This window comes from Mustela nigripes, chromosome 12 (genome assembly GCF_022355385.1).
Source record: "Mustela nigripes isolate SB6536 chromosome 12, MUSNIG.SB6536, whole genome shotgun sequence".
Classification (NCBI taxonomy): Eukaryota; Metazoa; Chordata; class Mammalia; order Carnivora; family Mustelidae; genus Mustela; species Mustela nigripes.
The window spans coordinates 47,032,521-47,060,107 of record NC_081568.1 but is presented as its reverse complement, the minus strand read 5'-3'; the positions used below and the strand labels follow the sequence as shown (position 1 = coordinate 47,060,107).

General features: G+C 40.0%; 1 protein-coding gene across 2 annotated transcripts in view; it reads right to left on the bottom strand.

Annotated features, from left to right (window-relative positions):
• SGCD (sarcoglycan delta) overlaps positions 1–27,587 on the bottom strand; it is a 936,356-nt gene that overhangs the window by 197,822 nt on the left and 710,947 nt on the right. For both annotated transcript variants that reach the window (XM_059416542.1, XM_059416541.1), the window contains one exon: positions 16,695–16,796. In XM_059416542.1, coding sequence (XP_059272525.1) covers positions 16,695–16,796 — 102 coding nt within the window. The remainder of the gene's footprint in view (positions 1–16,694; positions 16,797–27,587) is intronic.

Sequence of the window (27,587 nt, the reverse complement as noted above, 5' to 3'; positions counted from 1 at the left end):
TCTTCTGAGCTCCCACTGTAAGCACAAACACAAACAAGGCAGTCTTTGTAATCTCCTCTTAAACTGGAAAACACTCTCATGGCCAAAGCAGAAACACTTCTTGAAACACACAGAACACCCTCTGACTGATGAGAAACTTCTCTTGGGATTGAGGTGGGTTCCTTACACTACAAAGACAGGTAGGGAGAGAACAAACCTTCCCAGACAATTCTTGAAGTTGAATTTCAACATGGAATCTTAGTGAGTCTGCCGATGGCATTTTGAAAGGAATTTCATTAAATGTTGCTAACATGTCATAAGCTCCCTTAAATGGAAGGGTAATGGCTCATAACATTTGTAAGCTTTTTAATTTCATGGAATATGAGCAGCATAATCAGGACCTATTAAAGTCAATCAACTGTGCCAAGTGGGGCTACCTACCTTTGCTTTTGTTTCTATTTTTCCTTGTGGGTACACCCCATGAACCAGGAGGCAACAGCCCCGGTATCATTCTTTAAGGCTAACGCTGGTGTGTAATATTCTGAACAACCTCTGATGAAACCATCACAGCAGCATTTGCATGTATGGGTTGGACAGACACCTCTTAGAAAATGGCTTTTGACTTCTGGGAAAGAGAGATTTCCCTTTCCATTTGCTTCGGCTCAAAGGGTGCAATTTTGGGAAAATTCAAAACCAGTCATCTGACCAATGTAAGTGGAATTAACAAATGGAGATGAATATAAGGAATGTTATTTGTATTTTCAATGACACAGTGGTGCCCAAACTACCAATCCTTCAAGACCTGTCTCTGGGTTTTCTTCTACCATAAAGCTTTTAATTTTAATAGTGCCTATCTACAGGGGATAAGTGCCAGGCACTACTCTAGGCACCCTGTCTGTCCTCTCATTTAATTTTCAAGGCAACTGATGATACTATAGTTACTCCATATTATGGAGGGAGAAACTGAAGCTTGAGACATCAAGTAATATGGCCCAAGTTACAAAGAGTGAGTAGCAGAGCCAGGCTTCAAACCCAGTTTTAGTCTGACTCTGAATTCACATGCAGGTTGTTACTGTGCTATATTGCTTTCACAATCACCCTGTTCCAAGTCTTCCAACGGGACGGAGATATCCAAAGAGAGTATTACCACACAGGCACTAGAGGAATCCAGGGAGGGTGATAATTCAGGATGGCTGGAAGCTACAGAATCTAACAGGGAGAGCTCATCCCACCACAGTCAAGGGAGAAGGTATACATTAAGGTTGAAGAAACAGAAATGGGGGTAACAAACCAGCTGAGGGCAAGCCCACAACCAAAAGGATGATTTAGAAGTCAGGAAGGCCAAGAGCAGGTTCAGGTGCTTCCCACCAGGAGAGCAGTGCAAGAGTAAGACTGAACACAGAGAAAGGTTAGATACACCATGGTTGTGAAAACATAGGGAAGTCAGAGTTCCATGTGTATACAGGGCTCGGATAGTGCGGGGCATACCAGATGGCTGGATGGAGGGGGGCAGGACCAGACAAGTTCACCATGTGAACTTTCACTGTAAAAACACCCAGAATGATGAACATGTAGATGGTGTCGAAATACAGTGTCTGCATCTAATTATAAATTATACAGATGATAAGAGAGACATTCAGTTATTCTATAGGCTGTTATTAATGACTGCTGGACCAAGAAAATATATAAATTAAAAGTGTTACACTGACTGACCTGCACACCCACCATAACACCTGAAGGAGATGAAAGAAAAGTGTTCATCTTACAAGAAGAAGAAAATTTTCTCCCAAAACACTTACAGCACTGTAGGGTACTATTATAAATATGTCAGTTCAGGTTGATAAGAAAAGAAGAGATAGCTTAAGGAATAAGCATGGTAGTGGGGTCTTATACTTATTATATTTGAAGAACTTGTAAGGGAAGTTGAATTTAGAATGAAGACAACAGAATCCTTTCTCCAAAGGGGTTCCCAGAGGTAATTAAGCTCTAATGCCTTAAGACATCCACTATGTATAATAAATGAACTTCTCTCCTATGAATCTAGGATGCTACAGGCTATTTGAAGAATTGGAAGAATTGATAAAACAGTCACTCATATTTTCTGTGTTCTTTAGTTTCAGATAAGGAACCGGAGTTAAGAAAGGCCAGATCTACTCTGAAAAACAATCTGAGGGTTTTGAAGGGGTGGGGTGTGGGGGGTGTGGTGCAAAAATAATGCTGAAAATAAAAAATAAATTTAAAAAAAATTAAAAAAAAAACTAAAAAAAAAAAAAAAAAAAAAGAAAGACCAGATCTTGGGAAATTTGGAATTTCTGTAGATCTTTATAAATTCATCTTTGTTCCATCGTGATGGGTTCAGAATGAGAAGCCAGTAACCTGTAGTGTAAGGCTCTGGACAAAATCACAGCTATAGAACTTAAGATATTTGGACCAACATGGGCACATTCCTAGAGTCGGACCTAATCAGCCCATGGGTCCTCAGTTATTTCTGAATAGATACTGTAATATCATTCTAACAGAATGGAAGGCCAGAGAAAAGTAATGGTGTAGGGAGAGCCTGGGGGTTTGAATGGGGGGAAAAAATGGCATCCAAAGAAAGTTGTGATTGTGTGAGGCAGACCTATAGAACGGAAGGCCCTGTGAAGGGGTCCAAGGAATGGCCAGAGAGACAGCAATTGACAGCAAAAGGAAAATAAGATGCTCTCCTTTTCATGAAACTGACAAGGGTCCTGCACTTTTTAAGTCTTGCAGAGAAAGAAGATCAGGTAAACAGCACAGACCAAGATGTAAGTACTGCTTACTATCCCAAGGTAATACACATCACAGTTGAGATTATGGGTGTTCACGACAATGCGGGTTGGAAAATTAGGGGTGTCTTCTCCCTTGACCCTTGTATTTGCTCATCTCTAAAGAGAAGATCAGAATAATAGGTTCCTTCTAAGGAATTATTGTAAGGAATAAATGAGAAAATTTTACATTCGAACTGCAGCCATTAGCTTTTAAAACACGACAACCTAATCACATATTATTTATATTCAAATTCAACACACATTTATGAGCAATTACCATGGGCAGGGATCTCTCCTAGGTGATTTTGCACCTATGAGTTCACTTAATCTCCAGAACAGCAGATCTTCTAAAATGTATTGAAGTCACACAGCAAAATCCCACAGGCACTCAGCAATGCTTTAAACTTCTCTAACCACTGCCCATATACTGGCAGCAAATTGTTAGTACCTGGACACAATAGTCCAGGCATCTGCAGGGCCCATTCCTGCTCCCATCACCCTAACCTCAGTGTTTTCCTGGCCTTAAGCTTACTGTACAAGGTTAGACACACAGAGCCATGGAAAGTGTACTCTTGTGATTTAAGACTCTTTCAGGGGTGATTCTTAAATAGACACACTTTTTGATTTTACAAAAATAGAAACCACATATCTTGCCAGATAATCAACACTGTTGGATCCCACATGACCATGAACACCATGGCCAGCTGTGGTGGTAGGAACCCTGGAGAGAAACAGTTTCCACCACCTTCACCCATGGAGAGCAGGGAATTGTCTTGCACTAAACACAATGATGCTGCCTCTGACCATCATTTTATAGTAACTCTGTTGTGATGTCATCCCATTTGGTTTCCTTCTCATGAAACTTCTTCTGGCATCTCCATAACCAGAGCACTACTAAAATGTGATGAAAGAAACATCTGGTGTTTGAGTGAAGCCTTGTGACAGCAGTCAACTACATCGGGAGTGAACCCCACCTTTCACCTTTCAGGAAGCTTGCGTGGTCAGACCAGCCAAGAGTTACCAAGAAGGCTAAGAAATGAAAAACTCTGGTTTGTTCACAGCTGAAGTAAGAAACAAACATGGAAACTCCACATCCATCCAATGATATGAGTGCGTACGCAGGCGTTTCTCATCTGTTAATGGGGTGCTATTGAAGGATAATTCATCTTCCCCTAACATTTCTCTCATATTTCTCAACATAACTGCCTAAGTCTTAACCAAGTGCTAAAACCAATCTACACTGTTTGAAATTGGAAAACTGCAATTATCAGACCATCTGTAACTTATCTGTTACTGTAGAGATGCCACTTTTTTGGTTTTCCCTACTCTCGATGTTCCAAAATGAAAGCTGTGGCTTTATAGGTAGAGCACATAGCGAGGGGAAAAAAACAGAGAGGTCTGCGGGTCCCATTCTTTCAACATGGTGGGTTTTATCAGTCTACCTCTTCTTCTCTCTCCAAAATGCAACAAGTACATCTGCAAAATATTTATTAGTCTTAAAAGCCTTGTTTACTTCGTGGACCATTTGGTATTTGCCTAGAGGCAGAATCACTGCTGATAAAAACAGAATCATCCCTGGAAATAGAAAGTCCCACACTCATAATTTAGGAAACTGCCATTTCAAACATCACTGGTGATAATTTACAGAGCACTGGATCAAAAGGCTATACCCTGTCGCTGATGGGGATCAGAAAATCAAAGTAAGAGTTAAGTATTTGCTTATAATTTTATATGGCAAAGAAGGGGTTTCTCTCAGCCCCTGAAATTACATCTCCTGAAAAAATTATCACTGTTTTTTGACAAATGAACAAGTTCTTAAAAATTAAGAACAACAACATTGCAACATACCCACAGCAATTGCAAGCTTCTGGGGATAATGAAAGTTGCCAAGAGAGGAGCATGTTTTGATCGAAGCAATTTTTTTTTAATTTTATTTATTTGACAGAGAGATCACAAGTAGTCAGAGAGGCAGGCAGAGAGAGAGAGAGGAGGAAGCAGGCTCCCTGCTGAGCAGAGAGCCCGATGCGGGGCTCGATCCCAGGACCCTGGGATCATGACCTGAGCCGAAGGCAGAGGCTTTAACCCACTGAGCCACCCAGGCGCCCCCGAAGCAATTTTTTTAAAGTGATATTTTTGCCACCCGTTTAGGGGTGAAGAACAATACAACTTTTAAGAATGTATTAAAACATCCTTCTTCTGAAAGTTGGCTTTTCTCCTCATTATACTCCCCAAATACTCAGCAAGCATCATGGGCTGTGAGATGCCTCCTCCCTGAAGTAGGACTCCTCCTACCATGAAAGGAATATAAGCCAAACCACTGCAGACTCTGGTGAGCACTTTTGCCTTTTCAGTGTTATTTAGGAACTAAGCAGGCTTGCACCAGAGCAGGCTTGCACCAGAGTCATTATAGGCAGCTGGGATGTTCCCGAAACTGGGAGTTAGACAACGCTGATGTGCCACTGTGATGATAAAGAGAAGCTCAAGGATGTGAGGGGCTGGGAGGACTCATTTTATTCCCTTATACTTCACTGTCTGTAATACATAGCTCCACTCTTGGGAGCTTTCATTAGCTTGTGGATGGCATGAAACAAAACTTATAGCTGAGCCGAACTGCAAAGTAGGGAAAGATGGGCTTTTAGTACCTTTCACACCACTTTTATTCCTTGCACTTAGTCTGTCCCGCTTTCCCAAAGTCTCATGCTGTAGAGTGGTTCATGTCCTCTTCGACATAATAGGATTCGTGGTGTGTGGCTGGTACAGATAATCAATCTAGAAGGTCCTATAAAAGAGAACTTGTCTTTGTCTCTCTACCCAAGATGGGAAGCTTTTATAGAATCTTTGAACCAGAAGTATCCTAATAGAACATTCATTCATTTATTTAAGCAACACACACACACACACACACATATACACACACACACACAGACACACACAAATCTGCTTTACCAGTAACATGCACTAGTTGAGACAAAGGCCTAGTGGTAAACAAAGCAAATAATAAACAATTATGTTGAAATTTCATATAGTGCTCTACACTCAAGGCACTGTTCTATGAGCAGTAAAACGTACATAATTATGTAAAATAAGTTAACTTTTCTGATCCTGTAATAAGCTCATGAGGTAGTGCCATTTTACAATGGCAATGTAAATTTTACAAATGAAGTGAAGCATAGAAAAAGTGAAGAAATTTGCTGAAGAGGCAAGATATTACTCCAGGAAGTTGGTGCTTCAGAGCCTGCTCTCTCTCTCTTTTTTTTTTTAAAGATTTTATTTATTTGACACAGAGAGAGAGAGAGAGAGAGAGAGCACACAAGCAGAGGAGCAGCAGACAGAGGGAAGGTGGGGAAGCAGGCTCCCTGCTGAGCAGGATGCCCGATGCAGGGCCTGATCCCAGGACCTCCGGATCAAGACCTGAGCCTAAGGCAGATGTTTAACCAAATGAGCCCCCCAGGTGCCCCTCAGAGTCTGCACTTACACATCACTTGGTAACTACTTTTCTATGTCTCTGCCATCACAGAGATTATATAGCAATAGGGGAAGCAAATAGGTAAATATATGATTATAGAATAGGATACATTTAATAGATGGAAAAAATATACCTGTGTAATTCATACATAATACCTACAATGAAGGAAAATAAAGCTACCAGGTAAGGGATTTATTTTTGATGAAGTGGTCAAAGCAGGCATCCATGAGAATGTGCCATCTAAGCAGAGACCTAATGAAGCACGGCTAATCCAGTCTGGCAGTTCTCAGACTGCGGTGTGGGGAACCCCCTATGGCCCAGGCATCATGTGGCTGGTGGCAGGGAGCCTGGGTGGGTGGGGAAACAGGCTGCAGTCCTCCGGCCCCCACCCAGACCCAGCTGCTGAGCTTCTATCTTGTCTGGTTTTGGGGTCACAGACAAATTTGGCTTAAGAAAGATCCCATGGTTTAAAAAAAAAAAAAAAAAAAAAAAGTTGTAGGAAACCAGTGATCATGTCCCACCATTTTAGAGAAAGAAACTGAGGGAGAATAGGAATGACTTGCTAAGCATTCACTGTGGACCCACAGGACAATAAGAAGAAATTTCAGATTCCTTCACTTTGAATCTGGTGTACTTTCTAGGACACTAAGCCGCCAGCCTTATCTGTCCTCTCCATCCTGGATGTTGTATCATCTGAGAGGGCACCCATGGAAGGCTGCACCCAACAGACTGTGTGTCTCTGTTGAGAAACTTAAAATCAAACTCCAGGCTTAGCAAGACCAAGTACACTGATGTTCTAGCCTGTCTCCTGTGTTCTATTACACTGCTCCCACCTCTGCCTTTTATTCTAATTTTTATTTTTCCCGATGTTAACCCATCATATATGTGGTTACTATATGACTGTAAGTAGTTCTTATAAGCTATGTGAAATCCTTGTGGAGCATGCATGGGCACAGACTATTTGCAGTAGGGGCCTGGCATGAATACACATTTCTGAGTCTTCAAATAAATGAGATCTCAATAGTGGACCTGTGGAGACCACAACAGGAAAGAAAGAAAAATATGGGGCCACCTCCCTGACCAGTGGCCCTCAAATCAGACAATCAGACGTCTGTCCTCAGCCTTGTGTGAAATTTGGAATGACGTCTACCAAAACTGGATATTATGTTCCAAGTGAGATGGGACCAAAGACCTCCGTAACTCATATTTCCAGCAAGACCCTCGTTTAAGAAAAGTAGGCAGTCAATTTCTCCCAAATTAAAGGAAGAACAAAAACTCTATCAGCCCCTATTAAAGGGGCAACCAAAGCGTATGAACCACTCTCTCTGTTTCCCAGGATCAACAAACAAACCCACCACAGTGTAAAGCGTTGATCTACTTAAGATTGTTTGTCTGCTTTAAAAAAAAAAAAAAATGAGTAAGCAGCTGGTTCACACTATTGCCCACAATAAATTACAATACACAAACAGATATATTTCAGGAATGGCGATCAGCTTCATAGGGCAGATGGGCTCATAGATGACCCTTCCATTTTTTAATAATCTCCATAATTTATGTGTGAACCAAGAAATGCAAAGATGTTGTATGCACCCCTCCAACTTAGTACAAATCACTTTTATTTACTCGGGCAATACTTCATGGTCCAGTTAACTTCTTAATTAAAGACAGCAAGATGCTCATGTTCCATGCAAGCGGCATGGAACATACTGTTTTATGTGCAATATGTTCAGCTGGGAGTTGAAGCTGTTTTGCTTACTGAGAAGAAGCCACCACAGCCTTCGTTTGGTTTCTAAACTAACCAGAGACACGCTCCTTTCAAGGCCACTAAATCATCAACCCAGCCTCTTTAGCCGAAGCTTACACTTGTCTGCCATCTCATGCTACTTTTTATTTTTATTTTTTTTGTCTCAGGCTGAGAATGCTGGTTCTCAGTTTTCAACAGTCTGCTTCCTCCCCAGTCATGCTCTGTAGTGGTGAGAGGAGCAAGATAAAAAGAAGGCATGTTCTAGAAGACTCAGGAAGGGGGATGGCTACCGTGGGCCAGAGCCTCAGCCTCAGGGAGCCCTGCTGCTGCTATCCCATGTCACCAGGCTTATAAACAATTTCAAAACCCACGGGAGCCTGACCACTAGGAGAAACCAGGGCAAAAAAAGAAAGCAACCAGATGCATAGTGAGGAATAGCGAGTCATGAGTGTCTATAAATCTTTTTTTTTTTTTTTTGAGTGACTATGACTCTTAAGAGGTCAACTTAATTTCTGAAGTCCTGCAGGACAAGATCCATGAATTCTCAGTTTCATAAATCAGGGTGGCAGGGACCCATCATATTAATGGCTTAAGTTTTGGTAGGATACAATAGTGCCTGGTGGAGACCGAGGCCCACCAGAGAACAAATGCCCAGGCAGCTTCTACTCAGCTCCAGCCCCTAGAACTACCAAATCACTCTCCAGATTTTGGTGTGTGGTTTTTTGTTTTTTGTTTTACTTTGTTTGTTTTTTAAATTTTTTAATTAGGATCAGAAAATGTAGATTTTTTTTAAAAAAATGTGCAATCTCCAGATATTTAAATATTAGAAAAAATTCATATTAAGAAAAATACTGTGTCAGGCAAGTAAATTATATCTGTGGGATGGATTTAGTTTGCAACTTGTGTCATAAGTTTTCACAGCAAGAGCTACTTAATACTTTATAAAGTAGGTCACTGAAGTTACCTCACAATAAGTTTCTGAAGTAGAGAATATCCTCTCAGTGATTCGATGAGGCATAATGAAGCTTGCTCTTGTTGCGTTATCCACTATTGTTCCAGTTTCCCTTATTTGAGTGCTTTTGAATCCCTTAGGAAATTAATATACCTTCCAGGAAGTTACTCCTCAGAAGAGGGAAATGGCCATGTATAACTCAACTTTACTGTACTGAAGAGTGGCATGAGAAAATCATTTACCATACAGAGTGTTGGTATGGAAGAACACTGCAATTCTGCATTTTAATTCTTTTACTAGGTAGAACTTGGGTATATCCTCCCACCTTTCTGAGCCTTTGGGGCCCTATCTGTTAAATGAGGTGATTGGTCTAACTGACTTCTAGAGGCTTTCACCTTCCAGCCTACATATGTCTTAGTAATTCAGGCTACTGGAATAAATATTAATTCACATCATACTAAAATAAAAAGTGGAATTTAAAAAGCTCATTTTTCCATAAAACAAGAGACAACATAACCAAATGTAAACATGCACAGTGAGGATGACCAGCTCAGACTTTCAAGGAGAATACGGGAGCTTCTTAACTTTCATAACCTGGATACCCTCAAACCCAATTTTATATGGGGAATTCAGACTTTCATAGGAACCAGTCCTTAGCCTGGTTTCTGTACAGCACTGGAAGGTGTGTGTGTTTTCATTTTGAAATATTTTACGACAGTTGGCTTTTTCTTGATTGATAATGTGTGGAAATGTCATTACTGGATCAAAGTATAAAAGCATTTTTAATGTACTTGGCATGTACTATAAAACTATTTTTTTCAGAAAGATTGGAAAAAGAAAAAAATTAAAAGAAAGACTGTGCCACTAATAAAACAGTTTAAGCAGAAGAATGAGAAAAAAGATGAGTTGAACATCAGAAGAGTGTAACTCAGTGAAAGAAAAATTTAAAGCTAAAAGCTATTGTATATGAAATGCGTTCCCTGGGAGGGCACTAAGTCTGTCAATGAAAACAACACTGGAGAAAAAGAGGAAAGACCATCTGGTTTGGAGCAAGGTCAAACAACAGGTGAGATGGGGGCCTCACGATGATGATGCTGATGGTGACAGTTTCTGTCATTGTCCTGGCCATCGTCACTGTCATTGTCCCCATCAGAAGGGGGCAAGAGCAGGAGTTACCATTTTGGGAACACTCACTTCCTGTCAAGTTCTATATTAAGCACTTTACAAACATGATCTTACTGACAACCACCATGATGTAGGTATTAATATCAGTGTTACAGGCAAGGAAACAAGGATTTGCCAAATTAAGAAACTGCTCAAGGGTCACTCATCAGTCTAATGGTAGCACTTGCTACCATCTGAGTTCAACAATACAGCTTGTGGCTTTAACTATGGTGCGGTACTGTCTCTTGGCACAGGCAACTTTTAAAAACCCCACTTAAATATAATATGATAATGATCACATAGGTTTAAGTGAATAAGGACATCTTAAAATACGTGGGTTTTTGTAGGATAAGGAAATTTAAAAGACATAAATCTCAAGTCTTATATAATAATTTCCTACTTGATTCTTTGAAAGTAACTTTTTTTTTTAACCCCTTCTCCAATTTCTTTTTCTACTCCTCCTCTCCTAAACTTGTAAATTCCATATAAGCAATGGGCTAGGACCCCTAGACCCACCCCAAGTATAGTATGAAGTGAATATAGAAAAAAATTCACAGTGTAGCTTTCCCGCACAGCATACCCAGAGTAGCTGCCCGAGAAATGCTAGTTGCCCTTTCCTTGTCACTTCACATAAGTCACATTAAAGTACCATCTAGTTGCAGCATCATGGAAAGTAAGATAAGCAGTCTCTTCAAAGCAGGGATTCACCATTTTTGTTCAAAATGATATCTAAGAGTAAAGGTCTCCTATCTACTAGTAGATCTTGCCAAAATTTTGTAGTTGTATTTGGCAATTAAAAAGATGCCTATCACACTGAAATGTAGATTTAGACACAGAGTTTTTTGGCAATAACTCCCCTAACTCTACAACATTCTGTGCTAAATGCATTCAATTAGTATTTTTAGAGACAGGCTGGTCTTTGGATGTCACGGTAGAATAGCTAATTTAGTGCATGTCCTTTTCAATCTGTTTTCTGAGCTGCACAATACTTACAGAAACTATGCATCCATGTGGGTAAAGTCAGCACATCCTGGGACTTTTGTTCAATTCCCTAACGGAAGTTTTTGTAGTCATGAACCCTTTCTCATTAATTTATCTTCTAGAGTGATTGCTATCACACTAATCAATTTGTCGTGACTTTACAGGACTGCAACCTTCAATAATGAAATCTGATATAGTATGAAACATTGTGTGGATTGCTTAACCAATCCCAATTCCTCACAGATCAATGAAACACAAAAACAGAATGAAGTATTACTTCATTAGTTATCCTCGTTCAGAGGGGCTGAGTAATCTTGTTCAACTGGGCACTAATCTCTTTTTGATGGCAATAAGAAATAAAGGCAGCTGTGATCTACAGGGAAATGACACTGCAAATACTTCTTCTGAGAAGAGCCTCCCAGAGGTGGTCTAGAAGCAATGGTCAGATGTATCAGAAAAAAAAAACAACGAGCCGCAACTGCCAGGAGGGAGAGGAGAAAATGCTACATGTGAGGGTCAAACAAGCACCCTGTGAGGTTATGAATCCATCAATAAGGCAAATTCTATTGGTTGCCTGCCCAACAATCCTTCCTCACCTTCTTTGCTGCGAGAACCCCAATTCTGTTCAGTTAGCAATTACCCTGTGCTTTGAGGGAAGGGGAGCCCTATAGACTAAGTTACCAGGTTGTGATCTCATTCATCTGCCTTTTCAATCCAGCATATCTGTTTTAGCTTTTTGTGAAAATCCAAAGAAACTAATTCTACCTTGGCTGTTAAGCCTACCGTGCTCTTCTCTAGTCCCTTCTCAGTGTTCTAATATCATCTAAAAGGGAAATATTCAAGGTCTGTGCCCTGAGCCATTTCTGCTCTACCCAGGAAAGCCAAGATAACTCAATTACAGGCAAAATTCTTCTTGAAGTTGGATATTAAATAAATGGTTAAGAGATCTTGATAAAACCATGTAGACATGCATTCTTAAAATTATTCAGATATGAAAATTATATGAGTCCATTTATGAAAAGTTCTAAGAAATGCAAAGTAATGGGCAGGATGGAAAGCATATGACACACTGGTTGTGGACAGGGTGGAGGGCTTAAAAAGGGGTATGGGAGAAAGTCTTCAGGGTAATCTGTTCACTACCTCGATTGTGGTGATGGTTTCATGTGTAAATATCTATGCAAAAACATACCATAGTACACACTTTAAATAGATATAATTTATTCCATGTTAATTCTGCCTCACAAAGGCTCTTAAACTGTTAAATATTATTTAGATACAGAAAATTGACTGTTAATGTATTATTTGGAGGAAAAAAAAGGTATGCAAGAAGAAGAGTATGCAAAGTATGGTTCTATTTTAAAAATATCCTTGTGAGAAATGCCTAAAAAAGTACACTGACCTGTTAACCGTGCTTGACCCTACAAGATAGATTTAAGTGATACTTTATTTTTATAATTTATTTTTCAATTTCACAGGTATCTACTGAGCACATAGTGTGTGCTAGATACAGCAGCGGGGGTTCAGGAATATACTAGGGAAAATATACTAGGAAAATATACTAGGGAATATACTAGCACAATCTCCCGCTCTGCCAATTTGTATTTCTGAGCAAATATGAATGTCAAATGATGACAGTTACAAAGGGGGAAAAAAAACACAACAGGGTGATGTTTTATTTATGGCTGTTGTGCTTAACAAGGAAGGTCTTTCTAGAATGGCAACATTTAAACTGAGAACAGGATGAACACAAGGCACCCTCCATGAAAAACATCTAGGAGAGAACTGTATAGCCCTTAGCAAGGAGGTAGGAGTTCATTCCAGGTGCAATGGGAAACTAACAGAATCCTTGGTAAAGGGTGGAGAGATATGACATTTTTAAAAAGTCCACTTGGGCTACGATTTGGATTTTGAGGCTATGAGAGAAAGGTGGTGGAGAGGGAGGAGGTACTCACAGTGGTGCAGGTGGGGCAGGATGCTGGCTGGAGCCCGCAGGCGGCATGTGTTGGGGGAGAGGGGACAAGGGGACAGATATGGGCACTGTTTCGGTGAGAGCCCATGGAACATAGGGGTGGATTTTACTGTATATGCATTTCTGTATGCTTTTTTTTCCCCCCTTCAGAGAGAACATACTTATTTTGTTGTCAGAAACATTTAAGCTAAAAGAGCTTTATTTATTATTTATTTTTTGGAAGGAAAATACTTTCTTAAGAACAATGAAAAACAGTGAATTCTGACACTTTATTTTCCTTAAATGGTGATATGAAAGCACTGAGCCTAACTCACTGATTTTTCAAGATTAAAATAATCTTTTCTTAAAATTTATTGAGAGAGAGAGAGAGAGAGAAAGAGAGAGAGAGAGAGTATGCGAGCCCATGAGCTGGGGGGAGAGGCAGAGGGAGAAGCCGAATGTCCACCTGAGCAGTGAGCACGATGAAGGGTTTGATCCCAGGACTCTGAGATCATGACCTGAGATGAAGGCAGAGCTTAACCAACTGAGCCACTCAGGTGCCCTCCTCTATTCCTTTTTTAAAATTAAAAAAAAATTTCTGGAGCACCCAGGGGGCTTAGTGTCTACCTTCGGCTCAGGTCAGAATCCTAGGGTCCTGAGATGGAACCCTGCATTGGGTTCCCTGCTTGGCGGGAAGCCTGTTTCTCCCTCTCCCCCTTGCTTGTGTTCCTCTCTTGCTGTCTTTCTCTCTGTCAAATAAATAAATAAAACTTAAAAAATCTTAAAAAAAAGATTTTTTTTAAGATTTTTTATGTTTTTTTTATTTATTTATTTATTTATTTATTTTTTATTTAAAAAAAGTTTTTTTTTAAGATTTTTTAAGTTTTATTTATTTATTTGACAGACAGAGATCACAAGTAGGCAGAGAGGCAGGCAGAGAGAGAGAGAGGAGGAAGCAGACTCCCTGCTGAGCAGAGAGCCCGTTGTGGGACTTGATCCCAGGACCCTGGGATCATGACCTGAGCCGAAGGCAGAGGCTTTAACCCACTGAGCCACCCAAGCGCCCCTAATTTCAATATCAAAGAAACTTCTCTCAGGGTATTTTATGCAACATATCAACTATTTTAGCCATGACTTCAAAATCTTCTCCCTTGTACCACATGCATTTTAGCCAGATCATCTATATATTTATAGAAATATCGCTAATATGGTTTAGAAGCTTGGCAAACTATAATCTACAGCCTATTTGTCTGGTGGCCCTCAATATAATTTTTTTTTTTTTTTACATTTTTAAGGAGTTGTCGAAAAGGAAAAAAAAAAGTCTAAAATACTTGCTTATTTGGGCCTTTACAAAATAAGGGGGGCTGACATTAGTAGAAATTATCGGTCCAAACTTGTAAGTTAAATAAGTTTGATTCAGAATAGGAAGATGTAGTGTTCTCACACACACACACACACAGGAATATTATGCAGCCATAAGAAGAATGAGATCGTGCCATTTGCGACAACATGGATGGACCTAGAGGATTTTATGCTAAGTGAACTAAGCTAGATGAGAAAGACAAACACCATATGATTTCAGTCACATGTGGAATGTGAAAAAAACAAGTGAATAAACTATCAGAAAGCTGAATTGGATCTATAGATGCAGAGAACAAACTGTTTGCCAGAGGGGAGACGAGTTAGGGATGGGGAAATGAGTGAAGGGGAGAGGGTGGCACAGGCTTCTAGTTCTGCAATGAATAAATCCCAGGAATAAAAGGCACAGCACAAGTAACATGGCCAATGATATTATGATAATATTGAACCTTGACTAATAGTAACTACGTTGACTAATAGTAGCTACACTTGTCATGAGAATAGCATAATATATCAACTTGTTTAATCACTATGCTATACACCTGAAACTGATATAACATTGTATCAACAATACTAAAAAAAAAAAAAAAAAAAAAAAGTTTAACACTGATAAGATCAATCTGAAGTACAACTAATAACTCAGAAGATAATTTAACTAGCCAGCTTGCCAGGCTGGGAGAAATAGAACTTGCAGCAATTTTTATAGTGATCTTGGGGGCACCTGGGGGGCCCAGTTGGTTAAGTGTCTGTCTTTGGCTCAGGTCATGATCCCAGGGTTCTGGGATTGAGCCCTGCATCAGGCTTCCTGCTCAGCCTGCTTCTCCCTTTCCCACTTCCTGCTTGTGTTCCCTCTCTTGCTGTCCCTCTCTCTCTCTCTCTCTCTGTCAAATAAATAAATAAAGTGTCAAAAAAAATGGTGATTTCTTAAATGCTTGAAATTAACTGTCTCCATTCTATTTAACATAGAATCATCACCTGACTCTCCTTATAGCTTTATCTCATGATTCCTTCCAGAATATGATTTCTTCAAGGTGATGGATATATTTATAATAAGTACCCTTGGTACTTCAGTGCCTAACCCAGTGGGTGATGAGTTCCAGTTAAATTTTATAATCACCAATAGGGTGGCTGAACTGATTTGCTCTCTGAAAATTTTAACATCATGGCTCCCTCCCTTTCACTAGGCACACAAGGAAGTAAACGACTGGCAATTCAGTAGTTTCACCCAGGTTAATAGCATTCAGTAGTTGAGATAACATTCAGATAAAATTATCCACTATACCAAGTTGCTGAATTTCATTAATTATGCTCATCAAGGCACACTTATGCAAATAAGGTTTTAGGGACCTTTTATATTACTTTTTGCTTGCACGGGGACCTGAACCAACCCCAGAAGAGCTAATGTATTCAGAATCCTTTTGAACCAGCAAATCTCACCACTCCACCAACAAACAAAAGACCAAACGAAGTCAAAGAAACAACTGGGAAAAAAAAAAAAAAAAACACTCAAAAACAAAAATTACTTTTGATAATATTGGTTAATAAAAGCAAAATATCTAGAAATCTTTTCTCTCATGACAAAAACAAAGAATGATCATGAAAGGTTACGTAGTGGACTCTAGTTAACAGAAAAGCTTCAGAACTGGACTTTCTGCCCTGAAGATCTTACTCTACTACTTCCTAAGTATGTGGCTCTGAACACAGCTCTTCTCTAAGGCTCAATTCTGTAATCTGTAAAACAGAGGTGACAATAATTGCCAACCCTGTGGACTGGTGTACGAATTAAATTAGGTAACGATAATGCACACAAAACAACAAAGTGCATGGAACATAGCATGCATGCTAGACTGTTATGTTAGAGCGCAGTTGTTGACATATTGAGTGATTCTAACCAACCTTGGCTACACTGTCCAAAGTCTTAATGAAAAGCAAAATTCTAGTTCTATGTTTCTAAAGGCAGTATTTAAAGCACTTGACAATTAAAAAAAGATAGCAATACTTTTCTTGGATTTGTATAGTACCTAAAGCACTTCCACATTTCCTTTCTCGGGGTATTTGCAGCATAACCTACGATAGTTCATTAACAGAGGTTATCACCCACCTTTGGCAGGAATAAAGGCTCAGAGAGGTCATCACAGTTGTGTACAGTACCACAGCAGGGATTATGCTCAAGAATTGTGATTTGATGAAATCCTACTACCTACATTACCATTCCCTCCCATGATGCTCTATACGCAGCTGATGGCTGATAAATTCCCCCAGATTTAGATGCCAGAGAAACCACCATTCCTTTTTCTCATGGAAGTACTTACTGGTCGGGACTGGATTTCTTTGGCGTAGAGAGGTTGCAAGAATTCGGAGTCTCCTTCTAGTTTTAGACCTTTGTCTGTGATTCTCAAATTCCCCATTCCATCCTGAAATAGAAGCACAAAGATAACGGAGAAAATGCAATTAGCCAATATTTCAAAAAACCTCAGGCTTTCAAAAATTGAAACAAAGTTACTGCCTTTTTTTTTTTTTTGAGAGATGGAATAAGAGGGGGTCCAATAAAATACTAGGAGGTATTGTTCAAAGCAAATATGCATATCACCCTCTTTGCTCACTTATTCTGAGAAAATTCTATTCCAAGCAATCTGTAATGCCCCCTAGTCAAAGCCCTTTTGCTAGGTATTGCAGACAGAACGGAGGCAGGAGATAAGTGTGAAGTGATAAAGAGAAAATTCCCCCAGTTAAAGTCCATGGTCCAGTTTCCAAAACTTTGTGCAAAAATTGCGAACTGCAGTCTGTTGGTTGAATCTAGTTTTTGGACACATTGTGTTTTGCTCACAAAATATTAAAGAGGTCAAATTAGTTGCTGACATTTTTACAGATATTCTATTACAGAAATAGTAAAATACATACAAAAATCGAAAGGATCAATAGCAAACACCTATGTATTGTCATTCACCTTCAACAATGATTCATTTATGGCTACTGTTATCTGGTATACCCACCATACCTACCTCATTTGGTTAAATATAACCCTAATACCATCACTTCTACCACAAAAAAATACTAAAATAATATCATCTAATACCCTAATATCATCTAATATCATCTAATACCCTAATGCATCCAATATAATCTAAAATTAATAAAATAACAGCATCAGTGTTCAGATTTCATTTTTATTTTCTCTCGTTAGACTTGTTTCCTTGAATCAAGTTCCCTACTAGAATTGGTTGATACATGAAATAGTAGGTCATCTCCTAAAAATCTCCTCATTTTGGTTCTTCCCACAGATCCACATATGTACATAACCCTTATTTGATGAACAGAACATGTCATTTTTCTAATAGCCTTTCCCAGCATTTACATGTGGCTGAACATTCCCATAATTTCTTAAAGTGTGTTCTTCTGTCCCCTATATTTTTTGTAAGTTGCTAGTTAGATCAAGAGGCTTGATGAGATTTAAGCTCTGTTTCCTAGGAAGAACACATTCCAGGAAATGGAATATATTACTATTCTCTTGCAACAATCACAAATAACCACAAACTTAACACAGCACCAATGTATTATGTCACGATTCCATATAAATCTGACCCAGGACACAAAGCATGAAAATCAAGGTACCATCTGGTCTCCTGCACGCCTTTCTGGAGGTTCAAAGGAAGAACTCATTTCTTGACTTTTTCTAGCTTCTTGAGGTTGCTCATGTTCCTGGGCCTGTGGCCTCTTTCATCTTAAAGTCCATAATGTCTGGCTGAATCTACCTTATGTCCAATCCCTCTGACAATGAGTCTTCCCCCTCCCTTTTCCACTTTTAAAGACCCTGGTAATTCCATCAGGAATACCTGGATAATCAAGAACACGCTCTCCATTTTAAAACAATTGATTAACAACCATAATACTATCCATAATGTTAATTCTCCTTTGCCATGAAATGTAATATTTTCAGGGTTTCTGAGATGAGGACATTGATATCTTCGAAGTGGATAGCATTTTTTTGTCTACTACATACTCTATCAAGAGGCATCAAATGTCTTCTGTTGTGATGTCATCACCCATGGGTGATCTTTGCCTAGAGGATATATTATTTCACTAGGGATTTCAAATTGGTGAAAAGAATAATTATATCATTTCTTAATTTATTAATTGGGATAGTCTACAAAGAGAAATCATATTTCATCAACAATTCACCCTAAATTATAGTTTATAAAAACCTGAAAAGGTGCGTGATTTGTCCTTCTTGATTTGGGCTCTCAAAATATTGGTTACCTAGTAGCTTCCAAAGATAACAGATTAGGTTTCTTTTTTTCATTTGTTTTTTATGTATCATTACAGACATTTTTTATTTGTTTCATTCCAGTGAAATTTTTATTGCTACTTAAGTTCTAACTTTTCTACCCTTGCTCAGTAGGAACCTCTTCAAGTTAGCCCTTTAGTTAGCTAGTCTTTTAATATGATCCAGCCATCTCTGATGGCCCTTTCGCTTCTGGTATGACAACATGACCCAAGGTTATTCCACACATGTCTTGTCCCAGGCCTGGAACCAGTCATTTCTAGTAAAAATACTTGGTTCATTTTTGTGGCAACTAGTGTTTAGAAACCACAGAAACTTTAGAAAGTTTGGGTGCTCATTTCTACTGGGTTGACACTTGTTTCAATGGACTGAGCTAGAAAATAAATTCTGTATTTTTAAAATAGAATACACCATGAATTCCCATTAGACTTTTTAAAAGAGATTTTATTTCTTTGAGATATAGAAAGAGAACAAGAAAGCACAGAGGGAGGGTGAGACTCATCATGGAGCAGAGAGCCCAATGCAGGGTTCAATCCCGGTACCGGGAGATTATGACCCAAATCGAAGATTGGTAAGCAGTAGATGCTTAACTGACTAAGCCATCAGGTGCCCTATACCATTAAACTTCAATTCAAAGTCAAGACAGGACTCTCTTCATTTAATCTCATGGATCTTACAACTTTACTACCTTTCTTGCATACTAAAAATCTGTGTTCTCAACACCAAAATGATTATTCATTTGATTTAACGCAAAATACATAGGGCCACTACTATTCTAAAATTATGATTAAGAAAAACAATTTAAAATTTGAAAAAGTTTTAGAGTACATCCTTCTAGATAGGTACAGGCAAATGACTGGATCTCAAAGCCACTTGAACTAATTCGATTCTGTATGGTTATACCACCAACCTGCTGTCGAGTCAAGAATACTTGTTTCATTCCTCTCCATATCTTATCATGACAGCTTTTTGAATGTTTAATTTTGTGTTACAGTTTTGTGAACTATTTAGAAAGCCCCAAAGTCAAATCTACAAAACAAGATACATTCAAAGAGATCTAGATTCTCTCCCTGTCCCTCCACCACGTTTCCTCTTTTCCACTTAAGTGTGGATACATATCTGATTCAGTCAAGGTTCTCCAGGGAAATAGAACAGGATATGCATGTGTGTGTGCATGCATGTGTGTATGTACACACACACACATTATACCAATTTATTCCTACATTTTCCCCAATGCATTGTCAGGTGGGAAGAAAAAAAAAAAAAAAACATGCACACAAAGACAAAATTCCTTAAAAGCTCATTGACCACTGGATGGAGAAATAGTTGCAAAGCTGTTTTTCAATGTGTCCCTGTCCACACAGGCATGGTTCTGGTATGCAATTTTATGCACCACACACAACCTTTTTTGGTGTGCTCTTGAAGAGATGGGTTTGAGGTATGGGCTCTGGGGTGAATCCCAAGAAGGAAAATGTTTCTATAATTATTTAAATGTTAAAATACCCTAAAGAGTTAACTTTAACGTGCTTTACATGTCTCTTTCTTTTCCATACAGTAACTTTATCCATCATATTATGCACCTGAAACTAATATAACACTACATGTTCACTAACGTATTAAAATAAAAACTGTAAAAAAGGTAAATAAAAATCTCTCATCAAAAAAATGAAAATTGAGAGATTTAAATGAAAACTCCAGGTTTTCAACTTCTTGTGAAATGGGAAGCCCTGGAAAATCAGAACCTGCCTTCTCCCATGGCCACCACTGGCTGGAGGCAAACAGCTGCTCCCCTCAGCGACTCTATGAACCATATGCTCTCCACTTCGCCAGTTCCCGCCCGGCTTATTTCAGGAAGGTACATTTTCCCAGACTCCTGAAGTATCTCACCGGTGTCTCCCATTTCTCTGCTCTGGCACAGCCATCAATGCATGCAGGACAGACACCACTCTGGGGGGGTCCTGAATGACCAAGTGGGAACTGGGCACTTCCCCCCTCCCTCCTGCAGCACACCACTTCAGCCTGTGCAGGAGAACTGATTTTTCAGGTCAATATTATCCTTTCAGAGAGAGCATGCCATCTGTATATTTCTATTTTGGGTCCTTATGGGGATGGCACTGCCAAAAGGGCCCCAGACTGGGCATTAAGACCCAACGTGAGAGGCATCGGGCTGGAGGGTAAGTTCATGTAACACCAGCAGCAAGCAGATTCCACAACAAAAGGAAAAAGTAAAAACAAATATCTACCCAACCTTCCTCCACTGCCCCCGTCCCACAAAGGATATGTCAATTATCTTGTTTTGGTTTATTCTAGATGGTTTTTATAAGCTGGAGAAGCAGAACTTTTCATAGAAACACATACTATTAAACCTTTTCATAGAAACACATCTATAAACTCATGGATCTGGTTGGTTTGTGCAATATGTGTTTATAAAACAAATAAGAACTGCTAAACATTCTTACATAGAAGATAATATCTGGAGTAATTAGCAAGCCTATTTCAAATAAAATAGATTTCCCTCTCCTCTTACAGTATACAAATCCACTACCCTTACCATTTACTGATGGCTTACTAGGTGCTCATTCCTAGACTCTGCACTTTTCATGCTTCATTTCATCTTCTTAATTGTTACTGAAAACTAACATGTTACTTCTTGAATGTAGTCATTACAAAATAATCCTATAAATGTGAAATTGTTTGGATAGAGAGTTGTTTATCACTATGCCAGTTATGAGAAAAAAAAATTAAAACTTAAGAACTACCTGAAAGTTGCATGTTAAAATAATGGAATATGATAGAATAGAACATGATGTAGGTCCTGGAGAGGAATAGTTATGAACATGGGCAAATGTGCACAATTGATTATAAATGAAATCATCAATAAAGATATATGTATGTATATTTTATGCCATTAAAAAAAGATGTTATTTATTTACTTATTTATTGAGCACGAGTGAGGGGAGGGGCAGAGGGAAAGGGAGACAGAATCTCAAGCAGACTCTACACTGAGTATGGAACTAGACATGGGGCTCAATCCCACAATCCCAAGAGCATGAGCCCAGCCCAAATCAAGAGTCAGATGCTCAATGGACTGAGCCACCCAAGCACCTGCTTTTTATGCCATTTTTATATAGCTACATATAAATATTCACACACATGCATACATATAATCATATATGCACATAAGAAAAATTCTGAAACAAATTTCATGGTAGAAAATTCTAGAAAGAAATACACTTAAATCTTAATATTGAAAATCTTTGCATGCCTAAAAGGAGTGCTTTTTATTTTCTTCATTTTGCTAGTCTGTACTTTATCATTTTCTGTAAATAGCAACTGTAATTTAAAAGCTTTTTCTAAAGTATTGTTCTCACCAATTTATTTAAAAAAAAGTAACACTTGTCAAGAATCTATGTCATATACTAAATGCTTATACACATATTGTCTCATGCTATCTACTCAATGATCCTATGAGATCGTCTTCATGTTCCCTACTTCCCAACTGAGAAAATTTATTGGTAAGTAACTTGCTTACAATTGCATAGCTAATTGACAACAGGATCAGGAATCTGAACTCAAGTCTTTCCAATTCAGACTATAAGCTCTTATTCATTATTTTAACCAAATGTAGAGTATATAAACGTCATCTCTGTAAGGGCTGGGCTTCGTAGAGCTACTCTGACTTTACTTGCTTGGGGAGGGCACTCAGCAATGGTAGAGAGGATAGGAGAAGAAGGCCCTCTGTTCTTATGGTCAAACATCTCTACTCCAACTTACTGGGCCAGAGGTGACTTATTACAACCCAGCTGCTTCCCATGCCACGGAACATAAGCAAAATGAATCCTCTGCTATATATGTAGTCACGTGCTGCAAGCCATGGGGAGTCAGTAAAGAAGGCCCTCCCTGTCCTATCCTCTGAGATGGTTTAGAACACAGGTGACACACAGAGAACAGTGAAGGAGAAACCAGAAGGATGGATGTTTGAGAAACACTCCTGTAATCCAACAGGCAATGGATGCCTGTACTTAAGTACTTCTTTTGGTAGGAAACGCATCATGAACTTGCCAAATCTCTACCATTTCACTCAGTTACAGGTTCTTCCGATGCTTGAGAACCATCACCTCATTCTCCCCATCTCCTCTCCCACTCCCTAGGTCTATACAGTGGTCTTGTTGGGAAAGGTCTATCCATAAGTGTGAGTTTATGTTAGTGGCCTGTGTTTCCTAAATACAATACAAAGCAGACTAGAGTGGCCAGCTATATATGTTCCCACATTAGTCTCCTTTCTGGCTCTGGAACAATCAGACTGGAAGAGATACACATCAAAACAACTTGAGAATCACCTTGTTTAAAACCATTTCACCTTTAACTGCAGACATAAGAAGCTATCAGTATTATTAAGATAGGAGTTTTAGGTCAGGTTTAAAGCAAAATTTCCCACCCAATAAGATGCAAAAGAGACATTTAGAAGATTCACAGTCATTCCCAAAGTAATTAGGAGGAAAGAGACCTCCGCCCTCCCCCACCTCCCTGTTCAAATGGTAAAACTTCAGTATTCTTAAAGGCAAGCATAAAAATTCTAGCAGCCAGAAAGCTGGCCTGCAGGGAGCCAGCTCTGTCCAACCAGTGGTCCTCAAGTCTATAAAGTACACTCAGAATGAAGGCAGGAGGTCAGGATCCCACTGTCCTCCTAGTGAGGTCACGGCCTCGGAGTCCTCCACACTGCTGTATGCTAGGGCTGACCCACTAGCCTGGCTCATGGGAGTTTTCACAAATATATGAGGGGATCTCAGTATTTTCCCGGTCCAATTTAGAGGGGACTCCCTGGAAGGTCTTTTGAGGGAGATAGGGTCTGGGGGTTGGGATACAGTACAGGAGCAGAGGTGGATAGAATCTGGAGAATCTCCCTCTGGGCTAGTCCAAGGATGATGACATTTGCCCTTTATTTATTATCTGGTCCGCACTGGTTGGTTGTTTTGAACAGTTTTCTGTAAAAGTACAGGATAAAGAAAGAGGTTTCAGAGTGGTACAACGGACTGAAATATTAATCTGTTCTTACTTCCTATCTCTCATGCTGGTCCCTTGCCTCTTTTCCTCACCATTTCAAATAGGTTCCTAGGCTTTGTAATTATGAGGCTTAAAGGTTTTTTTTTTTTTTTTTTTAAGATTTTATTTATTTATTTCACAGACAGAGATCACAAGGAGGCAGAGAGGCAGGCAGAGAGAGAGAAGGAAGCAGGATCCCCACTGAGCAGAGAGCCCGATGCGGGGCTCCATCCCAGGACCCTGGGATCATGACGTGAGCCGAAGTCAGAGGCTTGAACCCACTGAGCCACCCAGGCACCCAAGTCTTAGAGATTTTGAGAGCAAAGCAGAGGCAGCCTAAAAGCAGTGGGGTTTCTTTTGTAAAAGGTAACTCTCACTGAAGGGACAGTGCTAGGTGAGTTAGGGAGGGAGACAATAAGGAGAGGAGAGGTTTTCCAACTGGGGGGTGGACAAGAGACTTGTGAATCCCGTGACTTCCAGAGACCACTGTTCTGCCAATGTCCCTGGGGCAGGATGAGGGGTGGTTAGGACTTCAGAGGAAACTGGATGCAGGGCTCCAGCTTTCCAAAGTTTCCTCTCCGCAGGAATGGCAGAGAGGTCCCTTTCCCAGACCTAAATGGACCATATGCTTGGGACCCCAGTTCTCTCGGCTAATGCCAGTGAAAGGTGGTGACTGGCACCCCCAGAGCTCTTCCCATTGGTGCCTGGCAAAACACTGGGATGTCCAAAAAGCCCTGAGACGTAAAATGCCCTGCTGGCCTTTGTGGGAGGGGAGCTGGGAATTCGTATTGTGCCGATTTAAGTAAAGTATTATCTCTTGGTCTTCTGACTTTGCTTCCTGTTAGTGTCAAACAGGTTTTTAATCCCTTCAGCCTATTTCCAACCTGCACATAATGCCAAGTCCTATTCTAGGATGCACGTTGGGAGCCTGTATCATGACGGGGAGTTTTCATGGCAGGTATTATTTAGTTTTGATCAAAGAGAGAACTAAATTTATCTGCGCAGATCGCTTTAGAACGTATGCATCGTGAGGGGTGGAAGTATGCTCACTGCAGTCCCAATTCTTAAAACACTGCTTGGCCCACAGTAGGTACTCAGCAAGTATTTATTAAATAACAGAAGGTCTTCATTTCAAATGCTGTGTTTTGAAGGGTGCCGAGGGGACTGTAAAATGTTAGAACCTAGGCTTGTCCCTCGAACACATCACAATGTACCAGAATATTCATTGGCATGTTGGGTGATACAGTCCCCAGTGGGTGAAAATTGGTGACTGAGGGAGTTGGGAAAAACCTTACTCTTTCATGTATAATGCAAAAATAATGTGTTGGTATAGAGTATGTTCACAGAGCACCTGTACTATTAAAATTTCATGACGGGGTGAACTATTGGGAAAAAAATCTGTCCAAAAATGCTCTTGGGGGAGGAGAGGCAATTAAAAAAAAAAAAAGAGGGTAAGAAACATTGCATCTGAGTATCAGAGATTTTGAGATGCCTCTAGCTTTGCTCTCTTCAGTCTGTAAATGGACATTTCTGCCAGTCACATATTGACCATCTTCTCTGGATCTCCTTAGCCTGTAAAATGTGACAGAACAGAGCAGCACAGGCAAAAAGCAAACTCCTTAATGTCATACTTAACACCTCCTTCATGAGACAGTGGCACACTTCTCCAGACTTGTCTCCTTCACTCTGGCACAAAACATGCTAGCAATTTCTCCAAACTCTTTCCCTTACCATGTCTTTGCACATGTCCTTCCCTTGGCCGGTCATGCTTTTTCTAGCCCTTCTGTCCATCTCTCCAGTCCTTTGGTTGTGGTTAGGTGTCTTATCTGGGTCCGGGGCCCCTGCCTGAGATCTCCTTACATCCCATGTGCATCTCTAGAAGAGCATCAGTCACATGGCACTGCATCGATAGATAAGCACTTCCTTGATAGATTTCAAATTCTTTGAGATGAGGAATAGCGTGTCCCTCATGATTCAGTCTCATAGCCCAGTAGAGTCTGTCTTTTCTTTCTTTCTTTCTTTCTTTCTTTTTTCTTTTAGGGTGGGGGGAGGAACAGAGGGAGATGGAGGGAGAGAATCTTAGTCAGGCATGCCCATTGCAGAGCCCAACGTGGGGCTCCATCTCACTACCCCGAGATCATGACCTGAGCTGCAAACAAGAGTCAGATGCTTAATTGACTGTGCCACCAGGTGCCCCATGTTATATCTGAATACATGACTGCAAAAGCCAAAAAGAAAGAGGCTAAACCAGAGACAGTTCAGAGAGTGTGCCTTCAGAGAAATATAAACCAATGATACCACAGCTACTGTTCTCATCAGCATTAGAGAAAGCACTTCACTGATGTTATGTCCATTAATTCACACTGTTAGCCCATTTCACAGTTGAGAAAATGATTGCTCCAACATCCCGACACATTAACTCCTAAGCAAAAGTCCTTCCCCACCATGCCCCCTCCAACACCGCTAAGCTCTAAATGTGTACCCAGCCCTGGGCTGTGTCAAGCAAGGAGGCATGAAGATGGAGTCTGCCTTCTAGCTCCTAGGCTAATGGGGACAAAAACATGAGTCACACACATGATGGTGAAGATATGGACACATAGGAACTCTCACACCCCACTAGTGGGAACACAGCATTGGGCTGAATGTTGCAAGAAGATTTGACCATTAAAAAGTTAAACCTAGAGTTACCATATGACCGAGAAATTCCACTCTTAGCTACTCACCAAAGATAAATAGAACCTTGTTCTAGGGCTGCCTGGGCAGCTCAGTGGGTTAAAGCCTCTGCCTTTGGCTCAGGTCATGATCCCAGTGTCCCAGGATCGAGCCCCACATTGGGCTCTCTGCTCAGCGGTGAGTCTGCTTCCCTCTCTCTCTCTCTCTCTCTGCCTGCCTCTCTACCTGCTTATGATCTCTGTCTGTCAAATAAATAAATAAAATCTTTGGGGGGGAAAAAACACATTCACCCAAAGACTGGCATGTAAATGTTCACTGGAGTAAAATTCACAATAACCAAAGAGTAGAAATAAATCGAATGTCTATTAAGTGATGAAGAGATACATAACATATTCTATGTCTATGTGCAATGGAATACTCTTCAGCAATAAAAAGGAATAAATGCGGGCACACACTACAACTTGGACAAACCTCAAAAACATGCCAGACACACAAGACCACATGCAGCACGACTGCATTTCTACGTAACGCCTGGTGAGACAAACTGATGCAGATGTAGGTGAACGGTTGTCTGGGATGGGCAGTGAAGAGGGACTGGAAATAGGCTCAATGAATCTACTGAGGGGACAGAAATGCTTCAACATTGGACTGTGGTCACAGCTGCATAACTCAGTAAATTTACTAAAAATAGCTGAAATGTTATTTTAAAGAGTGAATCTTATAGTATGTACATTTGACAAGGTTGTTTAAAAAATAAAGGAGTAAAAGACGTATAGTAGTATTCATGGAAACGAGAAATCCGGTTCTGGAGACATGTGGTATTACATGCTTTGGAATTCTCCAAATCAGCAGAGAAGCCATTTAGAGATATATGCTAGGAGAAAGAGCTAGCAGGTTCAAGAGAGTTCCAATCAGAGACAACCCTATTATTTGTCTATACCTGATATGGAATGACTAAAGATCAGGTTGGCAAGTGTTGGTCATCAAGGACCAAGCACAGAGAAGGAAGAGGAGCCCAGAGGAAGACAGAGCTGAATTAAACACGGAAACTGTTTCTGTGGTCAAGGCAATTATATTGTGGGTTGGGCTATGGTGGTTGCTAGTGATCTTCTTTATCGGGGATCATTAAAAATGGGACCATCACCAGGGCTGCCTGATTAACACAGTAGCAAGAGAGAGGACCAGATGACCCCTCAGTGTCTAGGTC